This window comes from Chelonoidis abingdonii, chromosome 12 (assembly GCF_003597395.2).
Source record: "Chelonoidis abingdonii isolate Lonesome George chromosome 12, CheloAbing_2.0, whole genome shotgun sequence".
Taxonomy (NCBI): domain Eukaryota; kingdom Metazoa; phylum Chordata; order Testudines; family Testudinidae; genus Chelonoidis; species Chelonoidis abingdonii.
Window position 1 is genome coordinate 7,075,987 of NC_133780.1, and position 23,323 is coordinate 7,099,309.

The 23,323-nt window shown below is 48.3% G+C and overlaps 3 protein-coding genes across 3 annotated transcripts in view; 2 read left to right on the plus strand and 1 right to left on the minus strand.

The window, feature by feature from the left end:
• Positions 1–23,323, minus strand: part of LOC116830654 (E3 ubiquitin-protein ligase TRIM17-like) — a 241,167-nt gene that overhangs the window by 48,072 nt on the left and 169,772 nt on the right. The window lies entirely within an intron of this gene.
• Positions 1–23,323, plus strand: part of LOC116825933 (zinc finger protein RFP-like) — a 469,299-nt gene that overhangs the window by 5,538 nt on the left and 440,438 nt on the right. The gene's annotated exons all lie outside the window — the stretch shown is intronic.
• LOC142047647 (butyrophilin subfamily 1 member A1-like) lies at positions 1,595–5,765 on the plus strand. Its single transcript, XM_075071671.1, has 3 exons — positions 1,595–1,914; positions 4,132–4,191; positions 5,159–5,765. Exons 1-3 carry the CDS (start codon positions 1,752–1,754, stop codon positions 5,671–5,673), a joined length of 738 nt encoding a protein of 245 aa, XP_074927772.1. The 5' UTR covers positions 1,595–1,751; the 3' UTR covers positions 5,674–5,765.

Genomic DNA, 23,323 nt, shown 5'->3' on the forward strand with positions numbered 1-23,323 from the left:
TCCTCTTGATTCCTATTTTCCCTTGAAATCCTCTGCAACCCATCCCATATCCTCCTGGGGCTCATATTTGGTGGTGGTGGTATCTCCATTGACTCTTCCCCTCTTCCAATAGGACTAGCTGCTCTTCTTTTCTTCCTTGCCCTCTCACCTTCAGCGACCATGTGCTGTGCCCCTTCTTCATTTTGCAACTCCATAAACCTGTCCCTGAGCTCTATTGCTCCTTCATTGGCCCATCTTTTCCTCTGCCTTGTTCTCTTAGTCACATGCCTCCACCGTCCACTTTCCTCACCCAGCAGTCTCCCCTCAGAGTCCTTTGGTCCTGCTTCCCTCTGCAAGTCTGAGCTTTTCCTTTCAGCCACTTCATGTCTTTGCTCCATCATCTGCTCGAACCCCCTTCTACACTCTATCAGAGTTTCCATCTGCATCTCCAGTCCTCGGATCTTTTCTTCCATCAGCTCTATCAAGCGGCACTTCATGCATACAAAACTCTTTTCAGGTACTCTCTGCAGGATCATGTATATACCACCGCTACCACATCCAGTCATCTTCATTGTCTTCCACTACTTGAGTCACTACCACTGCTACCTCTGTATCTGTCATAGCTTTCCCTTCTAAGTCCTGTTAGTCCAGGAAACACAAACCAAACCAAAACACCACCACTCACAGCAAAAGAAACCCTCAACAAGCACCACAACACTGCCAGAACACCACACACTCCCTTCACTAGCTGGTCTGTTCCTCTGCCTGGTTTTCCTAGTCTTCCCCCAAACTCCCACTCAAACTCCCCTGTTTACTGGCTCTCATTGTAACTCAGCATGTGCAATGCTGACATGTGAGTGACTATTATTTTTTGCAGTGTCATGGACACAGAGATAGGGGAGATGGAAAAGCCCCATTAGCTCAGGGAATCCATGTCCTTGGGGCCAGGGCAGGGCCTCTCTTCCCCCATACTTCCTAAATCCCTTTCCTGGGATCCCCTGTGTTTCAGAGGAGACTGAGATTCTTTTTTCTCTCTCTCCTCTAGGATATCAGAAGCACCTTGAGCAGGTACGTGTCTCTCTCTCGCTCCCCCTCACACTTCGCAATGCTGGGAAAGAGCTTGGTGATGGTGTTAGCACCGCATCTCTCCAGGGCTCTACAGCAAAATGTCTGGGGAAGATCACTTGTTGGATACATATCTCTTTGATCAACTTCATCCTGAGGTTCTCACCCTTGCTCAGAAGACTCCGGAATTCTCCATACACTGGGAAAGACTGACCTCAGGTATTTCCTAGAGATGTCAGATCCCTTGGGGACTGGCTGCCTCAGGATTATGAAGATGGAATATGGGCCTGTCACTGCTAGGGCCCTGGTTACCATTCAGCCCAGGGAAGCAGTGATCAAGAGTCTTTCTCATCTGAGGTCTGTTTGGAGACCTGTGAGAAATGAGCTGGGGAGGGGGGAGTTGCTGTCTGTCTAGTTCCGAGAGAGCAGATTTCTACAGCACTTCACCTGGAAAGCTCCTGTTCCTCAGAGCATGGAGGCCAAAGAGTGAATTGGCCATGGAGACTCAATTCTCCTTTTGTCCCCAGAGCTGATTTCTCCAGACCAGAGCTGATCTCTCCAGACCAGAGCTGAAGAATATTAATGAGTCCTTTGAAGGGAAGGTTGTACGGCCATGGACTGTGTTGCACTTGCTTTGAGGCTGGGAGAAGTCGAGGAATTCTAACTCCAGGCCCATTAGAGAAGCAACTCACTAGCCAGAACTTATAATGAGTCACACAGTGAAATATAATCACGAGAAATTGTTTCTCTTCAGGTGTGAAAAGAGGAAGTTCCAGCAGCCAGAGGAGATTTTTCCTGAACTGGAAGAGCGAGTCAGTGGTTTCTCCCAGAAAGCGATTGTGCTATTGGAGACTCTGGGGAAGTTCAAAGGTACCTAGAAGGGATCTAGGAATGGAAATTGGTATGAGCCTCTGAGACTGAGGGAAGAGAATGGCTGATCAGTTGGTTCACAATTCGATGATGCTTCTATTTAATTGTTGGGTGAGAATGCCAGATACTTGGGGTCCAAGACACTCAGATTGATTAATTTAAACCTTTATTTCTACCAAAAACCTGCCTTGCCATGATAATTACTTTTAAAGTAAGAAATGACTCAAAGACTAACACCAGAAGGCATCATCATGATTATCCAGTCTGGCCTTCCGTACATTGCAGGCCACAGAATCTCGCCCACCCACTCCTGCAATTGACCCCTAACCTCTGGCTGAGTTACTGAAGTCCTCAAAACATGATTTAAAGACTTCAAGTGTAACAGGTTGAGCACTCACTGGCGCGGAACCTCCTGCTGGTCATCCTGGGAATTAGCGTTCCCGCTCCCCAGCGCCCCCTGCTGGGCGGTGTCTCTCCTGCCTCAGGCCCCCATTTCCCTCCTGGAACACGATGCCTCTTACCTTGGGGTTCTGCCCACAGCAGTACCCCCACACTCTGGGTCTCCCCTCCCAGGGGAACCCCAACCCTGTATACCCACCTTGCCTCAGTGGGTTACTGCCAGTCATCATCTACCCCCCTTTCCCTGGGGAAGACTGCACTGTGCAATGGCCACTCATCATGGGCAAGGAAGTTGGACCTGCTGCCTTTCTAGCCCCAGCTGCCTCCCTGCAGCCCTAGTACCATCCCTGGTCCTTCGCAAGGCCTCAGCCTAGGGACTTGCCAGACCAAAGTCCCCCAGCTCTGCCTCCCCTTCCCCAGCACTGCTCTATCTAAAGTACCTTGTGCTTCCAGGCAGGCCTGGAGTTAGACTCTTGCCTGCCTAGTTCCCAGTCCTTTTATCAGGGCCATCTGTGGCTTAACTGGGTGTGGCCCCTGCTGTGGCTGCCTCCCCAATCAGCCGACCTCAGCTGCTTTTCACCTTTTACCTCCTTTTATCCCAGAAGCTGAGTAACTGCCCCCCTACACAAGTTACAGAGAATCCAGGCTCTCTGTCAATCTGACTTGGGGGAAAATTCCTTCCCCACTCCAGATATGGTGGTCAGTTGAATACCGAGCATTCTGGCAAGACCCAACAACCAGTTATGTGGCAAAGAACTCACTATAGCTCAGAGCCCTCCCCGTCTAGTGCCCCATCACCAGCCATGGGGCACATTTCTCAAAGGTGGACCCAGTCTATCACTGGGCTCTGGTCCCATACGGCAGCTAGTCTGGGCCAAATGTTCTGGAGGGAAGGAGAAAGCCCCTCCCTCATGTTCAGGGATCCCTCCAGCACAGGGAACTCTTGTGCCCCCTCCACAGCAGCTGCAGGCACAAAGCGTGTTCCTGAGAGGGCTAGGAATGGGGTGGTGGTGGTGAGGGTGGGTGGAAGAGGGAGGGGATGGACGAGGGATAGAGGGAGGTGGGCAGTGTAAAGCTGGGCCTCTGACATTCTGCTCCCTGGCCAAGACACATGGGGGCCATTGTGATAGGGATGTAGCTCTGGCTGGCTTCAGAACTTCCTCAGCCTGTGCCAAGGTCTGCACCGGCCCCTACAGTCACTGAACAGCAGAGTCACCCCTCTCCTGCTGGTACAGGTGAATCTGTCCCATTCTGTCAATCTTCCCCCACCTCAATTTCCACATTTATAAAATGGTTTTACTATTATTTCTATTTCTGCCTGTGGAGGACAAGGCCCCGTCATGCTGCTCTCTGTAGAGACGCTGAGTAAATAGACCCAACAGCTCACAATTAGAGCCAGGATTTTGCAAACTCTCAACATCCCGTTAGTGTCAAAGGGACCCAAGTGGATAAAGTTACTTTTATGCCAAAGTCTTTGCAAGCTCTGGGTCTAGGTTATGACAAAAGGCAGTAAGTGACTGAGACAAACCAACTGGAGTCTGAAAGGTGGGAGGGGATGAGGAGAGTAAAAGTAAATCTCACTTACAGATTGTCTGTCCTGGGATGGTTGTGAGGCTGCAAGATGTTGGTTCCATTGCTGGGAGATGTCTGAATGAGAGAGAACAGAGATGATTTCAGACTTGTTTATATTAAATATCTGAGTGTTTCTCGGTGTGTTTCTCTGTCATAATTAAAAGACAGTTCTAGAAGCTGAGAGTGGAGACACTTATAAATATGAAAGCCTGAAATCTCATCTCCTTTCTCCTTCCCCCCCTCCAGATACTCTGCCATCTGCACTGGAGACAAAAAGAGGAGGATCCCTAGGAAGATTCAGACAGGGTGAGATTGCAGCTGGAGATTGTCTTTAAATTATCAGAAAATGTCTTTGTGAGATTGTAGCTAAAGTTACCAACCAAACCAATACCGAGAATGACACACACGGCCCTTAAAACAACACACTGCACAGTGAGGAGCTCCCACGCTGAAGTCACACAAACACCCCTGACACCAACCTTAGTGCTGAGTTCATGCCCAGGCTGCTGAACAGAGAAACTCTGTGTGAGCAACCTGTGAACAGAGCTCGCTGCCCTGAGCGCTGACAGAACCCTCTGCTTTACCCCAGTGCAGGGGGTCTCCGCATCGCTCTTCTCCAACATCCTGCCTTTCCTCTGGACAGGGCTGGGCTCTCTCATTGGAGCTGCTCACTGCTTCCTGGATTGGGGAGATGTTCTTCCTTGAGGCTGTTAACTCCTCCCTTCATTCTAGACTGGGGATGGGGCTACCCCACCCAATGCCACCTCCTACTCTCTGCTCTTAAGCAGTTCTTCCCCAAAGTTGCATCTTCCTCTCTCTTCCCTGGCCTGGGAGTGGGGCCACCCCATCCAATGCCACCTTCTACTCTCTTTTCTTAACTGGCTCTTCCTACTCTGGCTGGGGAGTGGAGGCAGCATTTAAGGGAGGGAGCTTAGCTCTGGGGTTCAAAGCTGGTACCTGCCTCCTCTGCTCCCTCCTCACCAAAACCTTCCTTGCTGTGTCTCTGATGCTGGGAATGGAGGAGCCCCAGGATAGGGAGCAGGGAGCTGAAGCCTCAGCAAGCAAATAAAAAAACTAATGAAGTGGGTCCCATTACATGGACTGAGGAACTGCAGTGACATCCCTGCTCAGTCTCAGGAGCCCAGAACAGAGGCAGGTCCCTGGGATCCAGGCCTGTCCCAGCCAGGACAGGGCTGCTGGGGAGTGTGAGAAATGGTCCCAGCCTCCTCCAGGGCTGAGCTCTGCCCCTGATGCTCTGATTCTCTCTCCTCAGCGAATGTGACTCTGGATCCAGATACGGCTCATCCTGAACTCATCCTGTGTCGGGATCAGAAAAGTGTGAGACGAGAAGACACAGAGCAGGATCTGCCCAACAACCCTGAGAGATTTGACTCATGGGGCTGTGTGCTGGGCTGTGAGGGATTCACCTCGGGGAGACATTGCTGGGAGGTGGAGGTGGGGGATGGGGGATTCTGGGCTGTGGGGGTGGCCAGAGAGTCTGTGGGGAGGAAGGGAGAGATCAGCCGTAGCCCTGAGGGGGGGATCTGGGCTGTGGTGTGTTTGGGGGTTTATTTCCAGGCTCTCACCTCCCCTGCGACCCCCCTGCCCCTGAGCCGGGCCCCCAGCAGGATCCGGGTTTGTCTGGACTGTGACCGGGGGCAGGTGACATTTATCGATGCTGGTGACGAGGCCCCGATCTTCACTTTCCCGCCGGGCTCCGTCCCTGGGGGGAGAATCCGACCCCGGTTCTGGGCGGGGCTGGGATCCCAGCTCAGCCTGTGTCCCTGAGACACACAGCAGAGGGGGGAACCGGAAATCAGCCTCTCTAGCCTCATGGACCCCAATCTCTATGACTTTGGAGGACTCCTGTTTACCCAGCCCCTTTCTCATCTCTGTGAGGTGTAGAAGCCCCCCACTCTTCCTGCAGCCCCAGGGATGGGAGTGGGAGGGGGGAAGAACCCCTGGGGCTGCAGGAGGAGCAGAGGGGCCCTGAGGGGCAGAGGTGGGGGTGGGAGTTGGGCTGGGGGCAGAACTAACAGCCAGGCTCGGCACAGGCAGGGGTGGGGGTGGCAGGGACACACCATGAATCAATCAGGGTTTGGGGGTTGGGGTGAAGCAGCACCAGAGAGCAGTTTGTACACATCTGTGGGATTAGATCTCACTGGGGTCTCCCAGCCAGGGCTCCTGTTGCAGGGGCCAAAGTCACCTTCCGCTGTAAGTACAAGACAGCTGGTAACCCAGTAACTGTCACAAAAGGGGGAGGGAGGAGGAGATGGGTGCAGATGACCAAAAAATTTATATAACCTTAAAAAAATGATCATTGTGTCAGTCTCATGATTTTTTTTTAAACTCCTGACATTAGCAGCACTGGGGGAGGCAGGGACAGGGCGGGTTTAACCAGAGGGAATTAGAAGAAGCAAGACAGAAAATGTGAGTGAAAATAAAACAAGAATAAAGGGACAGTCCAGGAGAAATGGTGGAGAACAGAAACAAGAAGAGTGATAAGAAAATATCCCTGACAGGGGAACCAGCCAGGGGCAGCAAGAGGGGAAGGGATAAAATCGGGAGTGGGAGGGGAGCCATGGGGAATGATCTGTAACTGGGAGGGGAAGAGGGTAGGAGAGAGACAGGAAAAAAAACAGGGATCAGAAGTGAGGGTTAGAAAATGAGTAGAAAAGGACAGCATGGAAAGAAAGGGAACATGAGAGCGTTTAGGGAAGGAAAGTGAATGAGATTTTGCTTATACCAGATGTGGAAAAGCAGAAGAGACCAAAATCTATTCGTGTGCAAAAATCTGTTCTCCCAGAAGTCAATAAGGCTACACAGGTGTAACCATAAGCAGGAATTGGCCATCGTTCTCATTCCCATCTCAAATCACACTCATTCCATGAAAAGAACAGGAGTACTTGCGGTACCGTTGTTAGTCTCCAAGGTGCCACAAGTCTTCATGTTCTTTTTGCGGATACAGACTAACGCGGTGTGACGTTATTGATATAAACTGGGACCATATAGAACATGGTTTGCAACCAAGGTCCTGTAGTGGCACCAAATCCTATGTAAAGGGGGTCATGTAAGGTGTCTAAGTCCAGGTTATGGGTTACTGGTTATGATTATGCAGTCTGTGTGCATGTGTCATTTTGTAGTTGAAGTTATAAGTATTGGCTGTATACTGTCTGTGTTTCAAATTGGTGCTGTAGTTCTGGGTGACACCCCAAACAAGTTGGTGTTAGCTCTGCTTAGCCTGCTTGATGACTCATTAAGGACCATCAGCTACACAACTGACCCATTGAAAGAAGGCAGATATGCCTTCTGACTCAGCAAAGTATACAGGGACTTGCCCATGTGACTCCAGACTCTATTTTGCTGTAATTTTCCACAGTAAGAACAAAGAAGTGTTCTTACACCTGGAAGAGCCTATATAAGGCTGATACCTCATCTCCATCTTGTCTTCAGTCCTGCTTCCTACCTCTGGAGGGACTTTGCTACAAACTGAAGCTCTACACAAAGGACTGATGACCCATCCCAGCGGGGATGTTCTCCAGAGACTTGATCTGAACCTGCAGTTTACTCCATCACTGCTACAGCCTGAACTAAGAACTTTGCCATTACTGCATGTAACTGATTCCATTTAACCAATTCTAGCTCTCATCTCTACCTTTTTCCCTTTATGAATAAACCTTTAGATTTTAGATTCTAAAGGATTGGCAACAGCGTGATTTGTGGATAAGATCTGACGTGTATATTGCCCTGGGTCTGGGGCTTGGTCCTTTGGGATCGAGAGAACCTTTTTCTTTTATTGGAGTTTGGTTTTCATAACCATTCATCCCCAGGAATGAGTGGCACTGGTGGTGATACTGGGCAAACTGGAGTGTCTAAGAAATTGCTTGTGTGACTTGCATGTTAGCCAGTGGGGTGAAACCGAAGTCATTTTTGTCTGGCTGGTTTGGTTTGCCTTAGAGGTGGAAAAAACCAGCCTGGGGCTGTAACTGCCCTGTTTAAGCAATTGGTCCTGAATTGGCACTCTCAGTTGGGTCCCGCCAGAACTGCATCGTCACACACGGCTGCTACTCTGAAATTCATTCCGTGCTTCCCAGCATTTTCCACTTGGGAAAGAAATTAGTTTGAGTTGGGGCAGAAAAATGAGGACTAACTCCAGGGTTATTTAGCTTTAGTTTTTGGAATTGAAACTCCAAAGCAATCAAATGTGAGGTACTTATCTGATGGATTGAACTGCTAGAGATCCAGCAAATGAAAAGAACCCCGTCTTAGACTATTCAGCCAGTCTTTCTTTGTAGCGCTAAGAGTGGATTTAAAATCTTGAGGGAAAGAGGAGGAGAAACCTTGTGTGTTGAGCTTTCCTCCAGTGCTTTGTGCAACCCCTTTCAAAGTACAAAGATGTGTTGGCCCGTGGACTGGACAGAGCAAAAGGAAAGAACTTGTTTGCCTGTGCATCCCAGTACAGAAAAATACATCTGGATTTCTTTGCTGTTTCAGTACAGTTCGGTACAGTACTGACACAAAGACATCATAAATCTGAGCCCCTTGATGGAAGGTCCTTTAAAGTGAAAGTGCTGGTGGCCAGAATGGGCTGTTTTGTTTTGTTTTGTTTTTCCTACAACTGTGTGGGATTCATTCCTTATACATGGGGGGGCACTGGTCTGCTGGCCTGAGCTGGATAGGTGTGTGCAGGTTCTGTGCAAGCTTCCCACCCTACTGCTCTGGTATTGCCTCTTCCCCTGCCACCCCAACTTGCCCTGTGCCCCCGGTCCCTAGGCACTTCTCCAGTTGTCCAGAATAACAGGACCCGGCCACACATAGAAGATGAGAGTGATGACGAGCACTACGACCTCAAGATGCTCAGCATCCTGGAGCTAAGCAGTGCTCTGGAGAAATCAGCGGGTGGAGGGAGCTGAGGGAGGTGGACAATGGATTAGATGACTCCTGAGGTCCGTTCAAACCCTGATATTCTAGGATTTCTATGAAATACACCCACGGCTGGCGGTTCCCATGGTAACTGGGATTTTTAGTGTCGGGTCACCAGTGTTAACTGGATACCGGCAGTGTGATCTTGCAGCGCCAGGAGATGCAGACGGAGGAAGTGGAGCAGCAGGGCTGCCAGCTGAGCAGCTTCCTGCTGGCAGGAGCGCTCCAGCAGGGCGCCCTGAGCAAGCTCACTCCCTACCCCACTCAGTCCCCCACCCCTTGCCTGACCAGTAGGGCCTAAAAAAAATAGGAGGGCCTAAGGCAAAAGCCACATTAGCTTAATAGGTAATTGGGCCTGCCTAGAGACCTGGAGAGGAGATAGTGTCTGCCCAGCCCAGGAAGAGTCATTAATAGAACCGTTGTATCCGAAGACAAAGGGAGCAGAAGGTTGCAGCACTGGAGGGAGAAGACTCTCCCTAATCCAGAAACAGGAAAGAGCCCCCTCAGCCCAAGGCAAAGGGATGTGGCATCCAGTTGGGGTAAGACCTCTCTCATTCATGTCTCTGAATTTAATATTTCAGACATGTAGAAATAGTCACCAGGAACTCACAGTGGTCAGAGTTAAGAGTGCTTGAATTGCTGGGCAATGAGAAGTGTGTGTGTGTGTGTGTGTGTGTGTGTCAGTCAGTCAGTCAGACGTGGTTAGGTACCACCAGACTGCAATAAGGGGAACCCAAGCATCTGAGCCCCAGGATCTCCAGATTAATTCAAACCTCTGGGACTGGAACAGAGCCATCACTGCTCCTGTTCTTGGGGTCCCTGGGACATTCTTGGGGGGCTCTCTAGCCTTCTACCTGAGGGGTGAAACCCATGCCTAACCCCCAGTGCAGAGCTGACCCTTCAGACTCCCGCATGCCTGAACGCACCGTCTCCACGAACTCCAGGCCAAAGTGAGAGCCTGTTGGTTTCAGCTGATTTTCTCTCCGGTGGCACATTGTGACCATATAACACATGGAGAGACTCTTTGCACACATCCAGCAATTATCGCTCTTTCACTTAACCTCTTAACCACTGAAGCAGAAGAGAGTTCAGATCACGTAGCACAAAATGACCAACCTAACTGCAGTGCCCCTCACTAGCTCCCCTCCCTTGTGAGTCCTGGGGGGCCATCTGGGCCAGGAAAAAGCAGGCAGAGCACCCGGCCTCATGAACCTGCTGAATGCTGGGAGATTTTGCTCTTCCTGAGTTGGAGACAAGAGCGGGATCCATGAAGGACTCAGGTATTACAAAGCTGAATGTCAACCGGTCTAATTTGCAGCTGCCTAGAAAAATCACTGAAATGACAGTGTGAGCACCAAAACCTGAGCGTATGGGGAGATGTAAGTGCCTTAGAATGGGTGACACAAAAGCCAGCGTGCTAGGCAGGGAGCTGCCTAAGCCAGTCAATGGGAGATGCTGACCAGAGGGGATGTTTATAGGGAGTCCAGGCCCCTCAGTCCAGCTTTATGGATTACAGGGCTGTTCCTGTGACTGGCTAGGGCCCATTGTCAGAAGCAACTTTTCTTTTCTTATGTAACCCTTCTGCCCCTCTGAGTTGGCAGCAACAAGGGCCGGTTCAGTATCCAGGGGTTCTGTTTCAGTAACACAATACTATAAACCAGCATGAGCCCCACCCCCAGTGACCTGGCGACACTTACATAGCACACCCCCCTGGGCGCCTCTAGGAGGCAATACTTCCCCTCTCGCAAGCATGAACTCTAAGTGTAGCAAAATCTTTTTTAATAAAGGAAGGAATCAATGCGGCATCCCATTGGAGAAACACCACAAACAGGTTTAATACTACAACCATAAACAAAAACCCACCTTCCCAAGTACATTTGGCAATGTCCTTTTCCCTTTAGGGTCTTAAGTCCAATCACCCCAAAACAACCAACAACCCAAAATGTCTCTGGTCAGTGCCACCCCAGAATTCAAGAGTTTATCTGTAGAGTTTTATCCCCACCAGCCTGGGTGGAAATGGGGGGAGAGTCCACATCAGGGTGTTAAAGGGCACCTTACGTGGGCCAGGGCCAAACTGCTCCACCTCTCCATGAAGTTTCTGCTGCAGCCTTCACCACAACCAGCTCCACCACACCAGCTGTGCTGCTCCTCCAGCCACCCCTGCAAACCGCTTCACTCCACTCACTGCTCAATGTTCCATGGGCTGCTCCAACACGCTGCAACTGCTCCGCTCTGCCAGCGCTTAACAATAGGTCTTCAGATTCTCCCCCACTAGTTAACACAGCACTCAGTGATCTCAGTTCAGCCTCTTTTCAGTGATTTCAGCTCTTAGTAGGGGAGCCCTGGTGCTGGTGCACCATTAGGTCCAACATGAATTCAGCTCAGCAATCTCTGATGGATCCCTAATGGAATCAAAAAGTTAGCTCTTACTCTTTACATGGAGAAGGAGGAATGTGCAATTGGTGATTCTAGGCCCTCAGAAGGGGCCCTATACCATCAGCATAACACCCAATCCCAACCTCTCCTTCATGGGGGTTTTGGAACCCATGTCCCATGTTTAGCAAGTACCACCCAACTGAGGTTGAGTCATTTCTGTCACAAAGCAGTCCCACAGCTCCCCATCACACAATGGGGTCCAGGCGTGACAAATATTTAGATTCGCATTCCAGACATTTCCATCCTCGCCCCCAATAACACCAGAAATAGTGGGTTGGATCCCAGAGGCTGTTGTAAATCACCATCCCAAGCTCTGCTGAGGACGTTATGTCAAAGTGGAGGTTGGGATGCCAATGTAGAATTCTTAAAATTCTTACAACTCTGCTTACAAAGACAAATCATGGTCGCAGACACACCATTAAGGAAAATACAAAACATTTAGTGTAGTCCAATCCATAGAGCAGTGATCCTCTGCATACACTTTGCGTCGAAAGTCAACAAGGTGTATCTTGCCCTATCTTTCAATGGGTCAGTCCTGTGTATAGCTAATGGTCCTTAATGGGCCAGCAAGCAGGGACAGTAGGAGGTGAGGCCACAACTGTCATTGCGGTGTCACTCCATTGGCGCACTAGCACAAGTTTGAGTATACAGCACTAGAATCTTTAGCCATTACTATAGACCTCCACTTCCAATGAGTCACTGGACCAGTGCTACCCGGATAAGGGTGATGCATCCAGTAATTTGGCTCCCGGGCACCTTACTTGACTCCTTTTACAAAGATTTAGGGTGACACTGGGGATCTTGGTTGTCAACAATTGACTCAATATGATACAAGGCTCCTGTAGTCAATATCTGTTACTAATCTCCTGCAGATACTGTGATCTGCCCGGAGTTGCCCCAAACCCACCTGATGAGAGGGGGATCTCCCCATGGGAAGACTTAGTCAAAATAGAATCAAGTTCCTCTCATTTTTCAAATCTCTTGTCCATGTTGCTCCTCCACTTGTTTTTGCAGAGTCCCTGTCTAAATATAAGGTTTAGCAAAGCGTGTATTCTGCATCTACCTGAAAGTGGTTCAACAAAGGAAACAAACACCTGACCAGAGACCAATCAGGAAAACAGATTTTTCAAATCTCAAGGGAGGGAAGTTTTGGGTTGGTGGTCTTTTGTCTGTCTCCTGTTGCACTTCTCGGCTCTGAGAGAGTGATCTCTCTAATCTTCCAGGCTTCTAAGTCTTCTGTTTCCAAGTGTAAGTACAAAGGTAGAAGACAATTAGAGCTTATATTGTTTTTTTGTATTTACATGTGTGTACAAAAAAAAGTTGCTGGAATGTTTAAATTGTATTTCTTTTGGATAAGGCCGTTTATTCAGTTTGTTTTCTTTTAAGCCAATGACCCTGTATATTGTCACCTTGATACAGAGACCATTCTTTATGTTTTTCTTTTCTTTTTATATAAAGCTTTCTTTTTGAGACCTGTTGGATTTTTTTCCTTAGTGGGCTCAAGGGATTGCGTCTGCAGCTCACCAGGGAATTGGTGGGAGGAAGAACACGGGGGGAAAGAGAAAATCTCTTTGTGTTAGAGTTTACAAAGCTTGCATTTGCAGGGACTCCAAACTGAAGGGTGAGAGAAACCTGATTCTCTCACTGGTTTGCATTTCAAGGAATTGAAGAGGGAATCATCTAGAGAATACCCAGGGAGGGGAAGCCTGGAGGAAGTAAAGAGGGGACAAGGGAGGGGTTATTTCCCTTTGTGTGAGACTCAGGGCATCTGAGTCTTGGGGTCCCCCAGGGAGGTTTTGGGAAGGCACCGAGTGAGCCAGACACTGGAATTCTGGCTGGTGGCAGCGCTATCAGATCTAAGGCTGGTAATTAAGCTTAGAGGATTTATGCTATACCTCATATTTGAACTCTAAGGTTCAGAATCTGTCGTATTTTCTGAAAGCTATAGTAAGTGATTAGTCAAGCAGGCAAGTGCTAGCCCATGGAATACCTTCATTGATTGTAAAATACCTGTAGGAAACCCTACTTCTAAAAATGAAGCTCCCCTGTAGCTGCAACTCAAATATGTTGCACGATTGGCCTTCCTGTTAAAAGATGCAGGCTCTGCATATCTCTATACTCTGCCTAGTACATGCCATATGTAGGCAAGTTAACCACTTTAGTGAGCTGCATATTGGTCTAAGCTCACCGACGTGTTGTGACTGTTACAGCTAAGCTGGTCCCTGCCATATTGTAATAAATTCTGCAGCATGGGGAAAATAATTGCTGCAGTAAAGCCACCCACAATAAAGGTGTATTAAAATACGAACCAAGTAACCCAATTAGACGTGATGCCAACTCTTTATCAACTAAAATAAGGTAGACAAATAGTGCCTGTGATTGTCACAGTCTACCCCATCAATGGCTCTATATACCAAGAATATATGTTAAGAGATGGAAGGCTGCTGAAGTTCAGACAATCGATTTACTGTAGAGTTTTTCACGTAACACTAGGAGCAAAGGTGAACCATTATTTATAGTGTTGCTAACTTAAGGTCTGTAATACACAATTTCTCCAGCCAAAATCTCAAGATAGTTGTGTTCCACCAATGCAGAGACCAGAAGTAGATATCCGTCTGCATTAACAGGAGACCTGAGACACACAACTGGTGCAGAACTATTGCATCGGAGCCTGCAGAGTGGTCTTGTGAATCTTGAAACATCAATCCTCAATGGGGGTTATCAACAACTCTACCATGAGGACACCTACACGAGTTGATACATCTTGCGTCCACCTTTTCTTGGTTGGTGAGCACAAGCAAGCAAAGTCCCTGAATGATGACAAGCATGAGCTCGTAGACAAGGTGCCATATTAATACGTGAAGAGATAAAAGGCTCCAGGGCTCTGCTGCGATAGTGGCAGCTGGGCCCTGGGCCTTTAAATCACCCCCGGAGCAACCAGCTGGAATGAGGCGGCTGGGAACCCCAGAGCTCAGGGCCGATTTAAAGGGCCGATGCAGGCTCCGCCACACACGCTACCGCAGCAGAGCCACGAACTCTTTAAATCGCAGATGGATCCTCAGGGGTCCCAGCTGCCACTGCTACCCCAGGGCTCGAGGCAGAGATTTACAAGGCCTGGGGCTCCGCTTTGCAGTCTGCAGCGCGGGAGCCCCCCCAGCCTTTAAATTGCCAGCCTGGGGAAGCCGGTCTGGTCTGGCTATGACGTACAGGATCTTGCTGGGAATGCCGTTTCTGCCAGACCGTACAGGCTTACTTTCACCTCTGTCTCCTGGTTTAAGTCATCACCACAGGTTTAATGAAGTCCTACTCACAGCCTTCCATGTGCTTATTCCTTTACAAGTGGTCAGTGCCCTGATGGGGTCAGACTCGAGACAATCACAGGGCAATGATTTTTAGAGGGACATGTAAGAGTTTGCCATCACGTGAACAAGACTTGGTTGTATTTTTAAAAAAGCCTTTGAAGGGTGCAGGAACAACCATCCCAATGTGCAGAAGCATAGCAAATATGGCAGGTGGACCAGCTTAGCTTAACAGTGAAACCTTCGGTGAGCTTAAACTCAAAAAGGAAGCTCACAAGAAGTGGAAACTTGACAGATTTTACTAGGGAGGAGTATAAAATATTGCTAGAGCATGGACGGTGTAATCAGGAAGGCCAAGGCACAGTTGGAGTTGCACGCTAGCAGGGATGTGAAGGGTAACAAGTAGGGTTTCTACAGGTATGTTAGCAACAAGAAGGTGGTCAGGGAAAGTGTGGGACTATCATAAAAGCATAAGTCCAATTCTGAACCTTAGAGTTCAATATGAGGTACTAGCATAAATTCCTCTAAGCTTAAATTACCAGCTTAGATCTGATAGCGCTGCCACCAGCCAGAATTCCATGTCTGGCTCACTCTGGTCTCCCCAAAACCTTCCTGGGGGACCCCAAGACTCAGATGCCCTAAGTCTTACAACAAAGGGAAATAACCCCCCTCCCTTGTCACCCTCTTTACTTCCTCCCAGGCTTTCCTCCTCCTGGATGGCCCTGGAGATATGATCACTCTGTTTCAATTCCTTGAAACGCAAACCAGAGAGATCAGTTTCTCTCCCTCCCCCCGAGTCCCTGCAAATGCAAGCTTTGTAACTCTAACACAAAGAGATTTTCTCTTCCCCTGTGTTCTTCCCTCCCACCAATTCCCTGTGAGCTGCAGACGCAATCCCCTTGAGCCCCCACTAGGAAAAAATCCAACAGGTCTCAAAAACAGAAAGCTTTATACAAAAAGAAAGAAAAAGACATAAAAAAAATGGTCTCTGTATCAAGGTGACAATATACAGGGGTCATTGGCTTAAAAGAAAACAAACTGAATAAACGGCCTTATCCTAAAAGAAATACAATTTAAAACATTCCAGCAAACTACACACATGTAAATACAAAAAACAATATAAGTCTATTGTCTTCTACCTTTGTACTTACACTTGGAAACAGGAGATTAGAAAGCCTGGAGATAGAGAGATCACTCTCAGAGCCGAGAGTGCAACAGAGACAGACAAAAGACCACCCACCCCAAACTTCCCTCCCTTGAGATTTGGAAAAATCTTGTTTCCTGATTGGTCCTCTGGTCAGGTGTTTGGTTCCTTTGTTAACCTTTTACAGGTAAAAAAGCATTAACGCTTTGCTAATCTATTTATGACAGGGACCCTTAATGAATGGGAGGAGGCAACATGACAGATGATGTGGAAAAAGATGAAGTACTTGATTCTATTTTTGAACTTGGTCTTCACAGACAAGGTCAGCTCCCAGACTGCTGCACCGGGCAACCACAGTATGGGGAGGAGGTGTAATTGCTATTGACACAAACTGGTATCATATAGATCATTGTTGCAACCAAGATCCTGTAGTGGCACCAAATCTTGTATAAAGGGAGCCAATAAGGTGTCTAAGACAAGATTATGGTTTGCTGATTATGATTATGCTATCTGGGTGCATGTATCATTTTTGAATTTAAAGTTTTAAGTAATGGCTCTATGCTGTCCTGTATTTCAAAACTTGTGCTATGCTTCTGGGTGACACCGCAGACTTGGGCAATCCAGCAGCTTGGCTCTTAGCTTGCTGGCCCATTAAGGACCATTAGCTATAACAAGGACTGACCCATTGAAAGAGGCAAGATACACCTTGTGACTTTCGACGCAAGTGTATGCAGGAATGCTATGGACAGACTACACTGAATGTTTTGTATTTTCCTTATTGTGTGTTGCGACATGATTTGTCTTTGTGAAGCAGAGTTTAAGAATTTTAAGTAATTCTCACATTGGCATCAACCTCTTTGACATAACGTCCACAGCAGTTGGATGGTGATTTACAAAGCTCTGGGATCCAAACTATTTCTTTGTTATTGGGCGGCGAGGAAAATAAAAGTTTGTCACGCGCTGGATGGTTGTGTGAATGGGAGAGCTGTGGACTGCTTTGTGACAGACATGACTCAACCTCAGTTGGGTGGTACTTGCTAAACATGGGACATGGGTCCCAACCCATGAATTGGAGAGGTTGGGATTGGTGTGTATGCTTGATGGTATGGGCCCCTTCTGAGGGCCTGGATCACCAATTGCACATCCTCCTTCTCATGTAAGAGTAGAGCTAATTTTGATTCCATTAGGAGTCCATCTAAGAGATGCTGAGCTGAATTCATGTTGACATAGTGCACCAGCATCCAGGGCCCCTACTAAGAGCTGAAATCATGAATAGAGCTGAACTGAGATCACTGATGCTGTGTTAACTAGTGAGGAAGACTGAAGCCTATTGTTAAGCGCTGGCAGAGCGAGCAGTTGCAGCGTGTTGGAGAGCCCATGGAACAGTCAGTGAGTGAAGTGGTTTGCAGGGTGGCTGAGGAGCAGCAGCAGCTGGTGTGGTGGAGGCTGGTTGTGGTGAAGGCTGCAGCAGAACTTATGGAGAGGTGGAGGCAGTTTGCCCTGCCCACGTAAGGTGCCCCTTTAACACCTGGGTGACTTCTCCCCCCATTTCCACCAGGCTGAGGGATAAAACTCTACAGATAAACTTGAATTCTGAGGTGGCACTGACCAGAGACTTTGGTTGTTGGGACTTGGGGTGATTGACTTAAGACCCTAAAGGGAAAAGGACATTGCCAAATGTGCTTGGGAAGGTGGGTTTTTTTGTTTATGGTTTGTATTATAACCTGTTGTGGTGTTCTCCAATGGGAGCCGCATTGATTCCTTCTTTATTAAAAGATTTTGCTACACTTAGAGTTCATGCTTGCCGAGAGGGAAGTATGCCTTCCTAGAGGCGCCCAGGGGGGTGTGCTATGTAAGTGTCCCAGGTCACTGGTGGGGCTCATGCTGGTTATAGTATTGTGTTACTGAAACAGAGCCCTGGATACTGAACCGGCCCTTGTTGCTGCCAACTAGAGGGGCAGAGGTTACATAAGAAAAGAAAAGTTGCTTCTGACAATGGGCCCTAGCCAGTCACAGGAACAGCCCTGTAATCCATAAAGCTGACTGAGGGCCTGGACTCCCTATAAACATCCTCTGGTCAGCATCTCCCATTGACTGGCTTAGGCAGCTCCCTGCCTAGCACGCTGGCTTTTGTGTCACCCATTCTAGGCACTTACATCTCCCATACTCAGGTTGTGCTCACACTGTCATTTCAGTGATTTTTCTAGCAGCTGCAATTAGACCGGTGACATTCAGCTTTGTAATACCTGAGTCCTTCATGGATCCCGCTCTTGTCTCCAACTCAGGAAGAGCAAAATCTCCCAGATTCAGAGGTTCATGAGGCCGGGTGCCCTGCCTGCTTTTCGCGGGCAGATGGCCCCCGAGGACTCACAAGGGAGGGGGAGCTAGTGAGGGGCACTGCAGTTAGGTTGGTCATTTTTGTGCTACGTGACTCGAACTCTCTTCTGCTTCAGTGGTTAAGAGGTTAAGTGAAAGAGGCGATAATGCTGGATTGTGTGCAAGAGTCTCTCCATGTGTTATATGTATCCAATGTGCCCACCGGAGAGAATCAGCTGAAACACAACAGGCTCTCACTTTGGCCTGGAGTTCTGGGAGACGGTGCGTTCAGGCATGCGGGAGTCTGAAGGTCAGCTCTGCACTGGGGGTTAGGCATGGGTTTCACCCCTCAGGTAGAAGGCTAGAGAGCCCCCAAGATGTTCCCAGGGACCCCAAGAACAGGAGCAGTGATGGCTCTGTTCCAGTCCCAGAGGTTTGAATTATCTGGAGATCCTGGGGCTCAGATGCTTGGGTTCCCCTTATTGCAGTCTGGTGGTACCTAACCACGTCTGACTGACTGACTGACACACACACACACACAACACACACACACTTATCATTGCCCAGCAATTCAAGCACTTTAACTCTGACAGTGAGTTCGGTGACTATTTCTACATGTCTGAAATATTAAATTCAGAGACATGAATGGAGAGGTCTTTCCCCAATGGATGCCACATCCCTTGCCTTGGGCTGAGGGGGCTCTTTCCTGTTTTGGATTAGGGAGAGTCTTCTCCTCCAGTGCTGCAACCTTCTGCTCCCTATGTCTTCGGATACAACGGTTCTATTAATGACTCTTCCTGGCTGGGCAGACACTATCTCCTGCTCCAGGTCTTAGCAGGCCCATTACCTATTAAGCTAATGTGGCTTTTGGCCTTAGGCCCTCCTATTTTTTAGGCCCTACTGGTCAGGCAGGGGTGGGGACTGAGTGGGGTAGGAGTGAGCTGCTCAGGGCGCCCTGCTGGAGCGCTCCTGCCATGCAGGAAGCTGCTCAGCTGGCAGCCTGCTGCTTCCACTTCCTCCGTCTTGCATCTCCTGGCGCTGCAAGATCACACTGCCGGTATCCAGTTAACACTGGTGACCCGACACTAAAAATCCAGTTACCATGGAACCGCCAGCCGTGGGTGTATTTCATAGAAATCCTAGAATATCAGGGTTGAACGGACCTCAGGAGTCATCTAATCCATTGTCCACCTCCCTCAGCTCCCTCCACCCCTGAATTTCTCCAGAGCACTGCTTAGCTCACAGGATGCTGCATCTTGGGTCGTAGTGCTGTCACTCTCATCTCTATGTGTGCACGGGTCAGGTTCTGGACAACTGGAAGAAGTGCCTAGGGAGGGGGGCAAGAAAGGCAGGGGTGGCAGGGGAAGAGGCAATACCAGAGCAGTAGGGTGGAAGCTTGCACAGAACCTGCACACACTCTATCCAGCTCAGGCCAGAACCAGTGCCCCCCCATTATAAGGAATGAATTCCCACAAGTTGTAGGAAACAAAACAAAACAAAACAGCCCATTCTGGCCACCAGCCACTTTCACTTTAAAGAGACTCTTCCATCAAGGGGCTCAGATTTTATGATGTCTTTGTGTTCAGTACTGTACGAACTGTACTGAAACACAAGAAATCCAGATGTATTTTTCTGTACTGGGATGCACAGGCAACGCAATTCTTTCCTTTTGCTCTGTCCAGTCACGGGCCAACACATCTTTGTACTTTGAAAGGGGTTGCAAAGCACTGGAGGAAGCTCAACACACAAGGTTTCTCCTCCTCTTCCCTCAAGATTTTAAATCCATTCTTAGCAGCTACAAAGAAAGACTGGCTGAATAGTCTAAGACGGGGTTCTTTCATTTGCTGGATCTCTAGCAGTTCAATCCATCAGATAAGTATACTCACATTTGATGCTTTGGAGTTTCATTCCAAAAACTTAAAGCTAAATAACCCTGGAGTTAGTCCTCATTTTTCTGCCCAACTCAAACTAATTTCTTTCCCAAGTGGAAAATGCTGGAGCACGGAATGAATTTCAGAGTAGCAGCCGTGTGTGACGATGCAGTTCTGGCGGGACCCAACTGAGAGTGCCATATCAGGACCAATTGCTTAAACAGGGCAGTTACAGCCCCAGGCTGGTTTTTCCACCTCTAAGGCAAACCAAACAGCCAGACAAAATGACTTCGGTTCACCCCACTGGCTAACTGCAGTCACACAAGCATTTCTTTAGAGCACTCCAGTTGCCCAGTATCACCAACCAGTGCCACTCATCCTGGGGATGATGGTTATGAAAACCAACACTCCAATAAAAGAAAAGGTTCTCTCGATCACCAAAGGACCAAGCCCAGACCAGGGCAATATACAACGTCAGATCTTATCCACAAATCAGCTGTTGCAATCCTTTAGAATCTAAAATCTAAAGGTTTATTCATAAAGGGAAAAAGGTAGAGATGAGAGCTAGAATTGGTTAAATGGAATCAGTTACATGCAGTAATGGCAAAGTTCTTAAGTTCAGGCTTGTAGCAGTGATGGGAGTAAACTGCAGGTTCAGATCCAAGATTCCTCTGGAGAACATCGCCCCGGGTAGGAGAGAGACAGGAAAAAAACAGGGATCAGAAGTGAGGGTAGAAAATGAGTAGAAAAGGACAGCATGGAAAGAAAGGGAACATGAGAGCGTTTAGGAAGAAAGTGAATGAGATTTTGCTTATTACCAGATGTGGAAAAGCAGAAGAGACCAAAATCTATTCGTGTGCAAAAATCTGTTCTCCCAGAAGTCAAAGGCTACACAGGTGTAACCATAAGCAGGATTGGCCATCTCTCCTTTCCCATCTCAAATCACACTCATTCCATGAAAAGAACAGGAGTACTTGCGGTACCGTTGTTAGTCTCCAAGGTGCACAATCTTTCATGTCTTCTTTGCGGATACAGACTAACGCGGTTGTGACGTTATTGATATAAACTGGCCATATAGAACATGGTTTGCAACCAAGGTCCTGTAGTGGCACCAAATCTATGTAAAGGGTCATGTAAGGGTTGTCTAAGGTTCCAGTTATGGGTTACTGTTATGATTATGCAGTCTGTGTGCATGTGTCATTTTGTAGTTGAAGTTATAAGTATTGGCTGTATACTGTCTGTGTTTCAAATTGGTGCTGTAGTTCTGGGTGACACCCCAAACAAGTTGGTGTTAGCTCTGCTAGCCTGCTGATGACTCATTAAGGACATCAGCTACACAACTGACCCATTGAAGCAAGAGATATGCCTTCTGACTCAGCAAAGTATTACGGGACTTGCCCATTGTGTCCAGACTCTTTTTGCTGTAATTTTCCACAGTAAGAACAAAGAAGTGTTCTTACACCTGGAAGAGCCTATATAAGGCTTGATACCTCATCTCCATCTTTGTCTTCAGTCCTGCTTCCTACCTCTGGAGGGACTTTGCTACAAACTGAAGCTCTACACAAAGGGACTGATGACCCATCCAGCGGGGGATGTTCTCCAGAGACTTGATCTGAACCTGCAGTTTACTCCCATCACTGCTACAAGCCTGAACTAAGAACTTTGCCATTACTGCATGTAACTGATTCCATTTAACCATTCTAGGCTCTCATCTCTACCTTTTTCCCTTTATGAATAAACCTTTAGATTTTAGATTCTTAAGGATTGGCAACAGCGTGATTTGTGGATAAGATCTGACGTGTTATTGCCCTGGGTCTGGGGCTTGGTCCTTTGGGATCGAGAGAACCTTTTTCTTTTATTGGAGTGTTGGTTTTCATAACCATTCATCCCCAGGATGAGTGGCACTGGTGGTGATACTGGGCAACTGGAGTGTCTAAAGAAATTGCTTGTGTGACTTGCAGTTAGCCAGTGGGGTGAAACCGAAGTCATTTTTGTCTGGCTGGTTTGGTTTGCCTTAGAGGTGGAAAAAACCCAGCCTGGGGCTGTAACTGCCCTGTTTAAGCAATTGGTCCTGAATTGGCACTCTCAGTTGGGTCCCGCCAGAACTGCATCGTCACACACGGCTGCTACTCTGAAATTCATTCCGTGCTTCCCCAGCATTTTCCACTTGGGAAAGAAATTAGTTTGAGTTGGGGCAGAAAAATGAGGACTAACTCCAGGGTTATTTAGCTTTAAGTTTTTGGAATGAAACTCCAAAGCAATCAAATGTGAGGTACTTATCTGATGGATTGAACTGCTAGAGATCCAGCAAATGAAAAGAACCCCGTCTTAGACTATTCAGCCAGTCTTTCTTTGTAGCCTGCTAAGAAGTGGATTTAAAATCCTTGAGGGAAAGAGGAGGGAGAAACCTTGTGTGTTGAGCTTCCTCCAGTGCTTTTGCAACCCCTTCAAAGTACAAAGATGTGTTGGCCCGTGGAGCTGGACAGAGCAAAAGGAAAGAACTTGGTTGCCTGTGCATCCCAGTACAGAAAAATACATCTGGATTTCTTTGCTGTTCAGTACAGTTCGGTACAGTACTGAACACAAGACATCATAAATCTGAAGCCCCTTGATGGAAGGTCCTTTAAAAGTGAAAGTGCTGGTGGCCAGAATGGGCTGTTTTGTTTTGTTTTGTTTTTCCTACAACTGTGTGGGAATTCATTCCTTATACATGGGAGGGGCACTGGTTCTGGCCTGAGCTGGATAGAGTGTGTGCAGGTTCTGTGCAAGCTTCCCACCCTACTGCTCTGGTATTGCCTCTTCCCCCTGCCACCCCCTTGCCCTGTGCCCCCCTCCCCTAGGCACTCTCCAGTTGTCCAGAAACAGGACCCGGCACACATAGAAGATGAGAGTGACGAGCACTACGACCCAAGATGCAGCATCCTGGAGCTAAGCAGTGCTCTGGAGAAATCAGGGGTGGAGGGAGCTGAGGGAGGTGGACAATGGATTAGATGACCTCCTGAGGTCCGTTCAACCCTGATATTCTAGGATTCTATGAAAATACACCCACGGCTGGCGGGTTCCCATGGTAACTGGATTTTTAGTGTCGGGTCACCAGTGTTAACTGGATACCTGGCAGTGTGATCTTGCAGCGCCAGGAGATGCAGACGGAGGAAGTGGAAGCAGCAGGCTGCCAGCTGAGCAGCTTCCTGCTGGCAGGAGCGCTCCAGCAGGGCGCCCTGAGCAAGCTCACTCCCTACCCCACTCAGTCCCCACCCCTGCCTGACCAGTAGGGCCTAAAAAATAGGAGGGCCTAAGGCAAAAGCCACATTAGCTTAATAGGTAATTGGGCCCTGCCTAGAGACCTGGAGCAGGAGATAGTGTCTGCCCAGCCCAGGAAGAGTCATTAATAGAACCCGTTGTATCCGAAGACAAAGGGAGCAGAAGGTTGCAGCACTGGAGGGAGAGAC